Here is a 3,833-nt window from a genome sequence, read left to right as displayed (position 1 = left end):
TTTTGCACTTACTGTATATATATATATATATATATATATACAGTAAGTGCAAAAAGTATTCGTACAGAGAAATTTTTTATAAAAAATGTATGCAGAACTTCCTCATTTACGATGGGTAATGATTTGACACTGGATAACTCTACTTATTATAGCAAGTATGTTAATATTATTCGAAAAGCGTGTTTGAAAAAACTTTTTTAGTTTAAATAACACAGGTTTCTGTATCATTATTTTTTGTAAGCTGATTCTATCAGAACAAAAGATGCATACTTTAAAGATTAATACTTGAGTGAATTAAATATAAACGAGAATTTTTTTCTTATTATTTACGAGAATAAAAATATAAAGGAAATAAATTATTTTTCTATATAATACTTTGCTACATTAATATACTTTTGCCAACGGATAGGCAGTTTGGTGATCCCGTTTTATAAAAAATAATAGGTTGTGTTTGCAGCTAATTGTGCAAGAATTCCTCTTCACTGATATCGTTCACGAATCGTATTGTCCTCCCAATTCTTCTTTCAGTAATACAAACAAATAATAATTGTATGGAAAGATTTATCTCAATGCGAATATCATGTTTGAGCCACTAAAAGAATGGAGAGGATTCTTGGATAATACCAGTGTAGAAGAATTCATGCACAATTAGCTGCAGACACAACCTATTACTTTTTTATGAGTAGGGGATCGCTAAACTGTCTATCCGCTGGAAAAAATATATCAATGTGCAGGGAATTATGTAGAAAAATAATTTGTTTTTTTTTAGATTTTTATTTTTATCTATTAAATAATAAAAAAAATTTTCAGTTTTATTTTGATTCATCTTCGTATTTTTTTTATTAATCAAATTTATTCAAATACATTGAATCATATGTATATGCGAAATATGAGTATGAACAAATGCGAACCGCATCTTTTAAAAAGTTTATTAGAGATTTGGTTTACGAAGAGTACTGAGGTCACTTTTGGAATGTTTCGCTTGTTTCGTCTTTTTACTCTTGCAAACATGACATTGGGAACGCTAATGATTGACTTTATTCTCCTTTGTTGTATGTCCTGATTGTGAATTGATTTGTAAAGGAGTTCTAACATCTCTGAAATCTTCTTAGATTTAATCGTCAGAAAGTTTGGGAAACATATTTCGATTGTTCCTTGCAGTTACTGCATTCATCGTGCTGATTAATTCGGAATTGCACTGAAGAGCATGTGTAACGATTGAATCGCAATAAATACTTCAACTATAATTAAAACAAAATTGTAACATACTTTGTGTGTTAGAGTAATATGGACAGATTAAAAAATGTTTCATATTCCTTTAAGGCTTGCAATTTATTTTTCTTTACATTTTAAGTGAAATATGAGAACGGAAAAGTTTGAATCTAAAATATATAACGTTATTTGATGGAAAGGCTCCATTTGCCTACAAAACGATTGTTTAGTTTCATTTGCACACAGTATATTACACACACGACAATATTGCACACAGTATATTGCATACATGACGATATTGGTTTAGTTTATGTCGTATACTTGATACATACTAACTAGTAAATTTCTATTAAATTATTTTAATGTTTATAGCGATGCGTTTAAAGAATGATGTATTGAATTTGTACATAATATTAGTCTCAATCTAAAAAAATTTTTTTAAAGATATAAATTTTTTGTAGGTTGCTAGTCTTAATATTTTAAATCAAATATTCGAAAATTATTCCTTGCTGGATAATTAACAATTTATTCATAAAGAATAAAATATATAGACTGTATGTTTTTTAAAATTATACAATATATACTAGAAAAATGTGTATAATTATAAAAAATATGTCATCTGAAAAAAAGTAAAAATTACAAATTGTATTGTTTAAATACTCAAAAAGTATTCGTACAGTCGAGAAATTTAGCTTCTAAAATCAGGAATATATGCGAGGCTTGTTTTTTTATTAGGATAGAATGTATTCATTGTATAAAATTATTAATTAATGCTTATTTAGTCTAAATAAGACTTTTTTTATAAAAAATTTCTTTGTATGAATACTTTTTGCACTTACTGTAATATGTGCAGAACTTCTTCATTTACGATGGATAATGATCTGACATTGTATAACTCCACTTATTACAGCAAGTTGTTAATATCATTCGAACAAGCGTGTTTAAAAATACTTTTTTAGTTTAAATAATTTGTTTTTCAATATATATTATATAATTCATCTTTCCATATTAATAATATTATGTTTTTTTTATTAAAAAATATATATAATATGCATAGAAATTTCTTGGATTCTTCGGCCGCTAGTGTGCTAATATTAGGGGGCTCCGATCCTGTTCATTATCACGTCGAGTTAAAATATATCAATGTTACCCATAAAGGATACTGGCAATTTGCTATGGACAATTATGATATTATTTCCTAAATTATACATACATCATTTGCGGATTATATATGAGATAATTATCAATATCGCACTGTCAAGTGGCAGCATTCAAGTGGAAAATAAAACCTAATGTGAAAGTGGTTGTCGAGCTAACTTCTGGTAATATAAAAATAATTTTCAGATTATCATAATATTTCATATTTTAGGAAGCATTTTTTAAAAATCAAATTCTACAATTTCTTTTGAAATTTTTGACATTTAAATTAAAAAATATTCGTTTTTATCGATTAAGAACTATATTTTTATGCGATTTTTAATAATAAATTTTTATTTGTCCCTCTTATGAAAATGAGAATATAAAATATCGATAAATCTATAAAATTAAATGCTGATAATAGCTAAAAAATGAACCGAAATATTTAATTATGTAATTACATACAATAAAACAAATTATATATTGTTTTTAGATAAATGTTAGCATATTGTTTAAAGCGCTGACTCTCAATCGCTTTCATTATTTCAGTTATTTGTTACTACATTTATCATTTGTAAACCTATTAAGACAAACAGTACATAATTTTAAAATTAACATCTTTTTCAGATTTATTTAAATACATCGAGTCGCGATAACGCAAAAGTGAGAAATATCCTTAAATGAGAAACACGATTTTTCAAAAGTTCATTAGGGATTACTTACTGAAAAGAACCAAGATCGTTTTCAAAACGCTCTATTTGTTCAATTGTCCTTTTCATCCATTCCTAAACACAATCACGTACATAAACTCGTAAACAGCATTGGGAATGCTAACGATTGACTTTGGTTTTGTATACTGTTATGCCGACTGTGAACTGATTTGAAGAAGATTCGAGTTACAACGCATCTAAAATGTTCTTGATACTTTATTTGTAGTTCTAATTGCTACAAAATTCGAGAAATATGTTTCGATCTTTTGTATTAATCATGACACTCGTCGAGTTGATCAATTCTAAATTGTTAAGGTGAGATAGTGAAAATGTTGATTTATGATAAATACTTGAACAAGAATTAGAACAAAACTAAGTAGAAACATATCCTTGGGTGTAAGAATCTTATGAAAAAGACATTTGAGCATCATTTTGATGCTCGGAATTTTATTATCTTTATGTCTTAAGTGAGATAAAACTATATATATATATATATATATATATATATATATATATATATCACAATTACACGAAGATGTAATATGTAAATATCGTACAACATACGAATTTCAGATAAATTAATTAATCATTCTAAATTTAATTTCTTCTTATTTTTGAACATTACTTATGCTTCAACATTTCAGTTTTTAAGTAATGAATGCAATACACTTTAATCTATTTATGCATTAAAATAATGTATACATATTCTAAATGCGAATATCAGTTTCCGTGATGTTTTATCTTACTTAAGACACACACACACACACACACACA

The 3,833-nt window shown here is 26.3% G+C and overlaps 1 protein-coding gene across 1 annotated transcript in view; it reads left to right on the top strand.

Annotated features, from left to right (window-relative positions):
• Positions 1-3,833, top strand: part of LOC108752210 — a 23,768-nt gene that overhangs the window by 18,003 nt on the left and 1,932 nt on the right. Inside the window, 1 exon segment of the mRNA XM_018492887.1 lies at positions 2,977-3,011. Coding sequence (XP_018348389.1) covers positions 2,977-3,011 — 35 coding nt within the window.

This window comes from Trachymyrmex septentrionalis, unplaced genomic scaffold (genome assembly GCF_001594115.1).
Source record: "Trachymyrmex septentrionalis isolate Tsep2-gDNA-1 unplaced genomic scaffold, Tsep1.0 scaffold6, whole genome shotgun sequence".
In the NCBI taxonomy this organism is placed as follows: domain Eukaryota; kingdom Metazoa; phylum Arthropoda; class Insecta; order Hymenoptera; family Formicidae; genus Trachymyrmex; species Trachymyrmex septentrionalis.
This window is presented reverse-complemented; position numbering and strand designations above follow the sequence as displayed.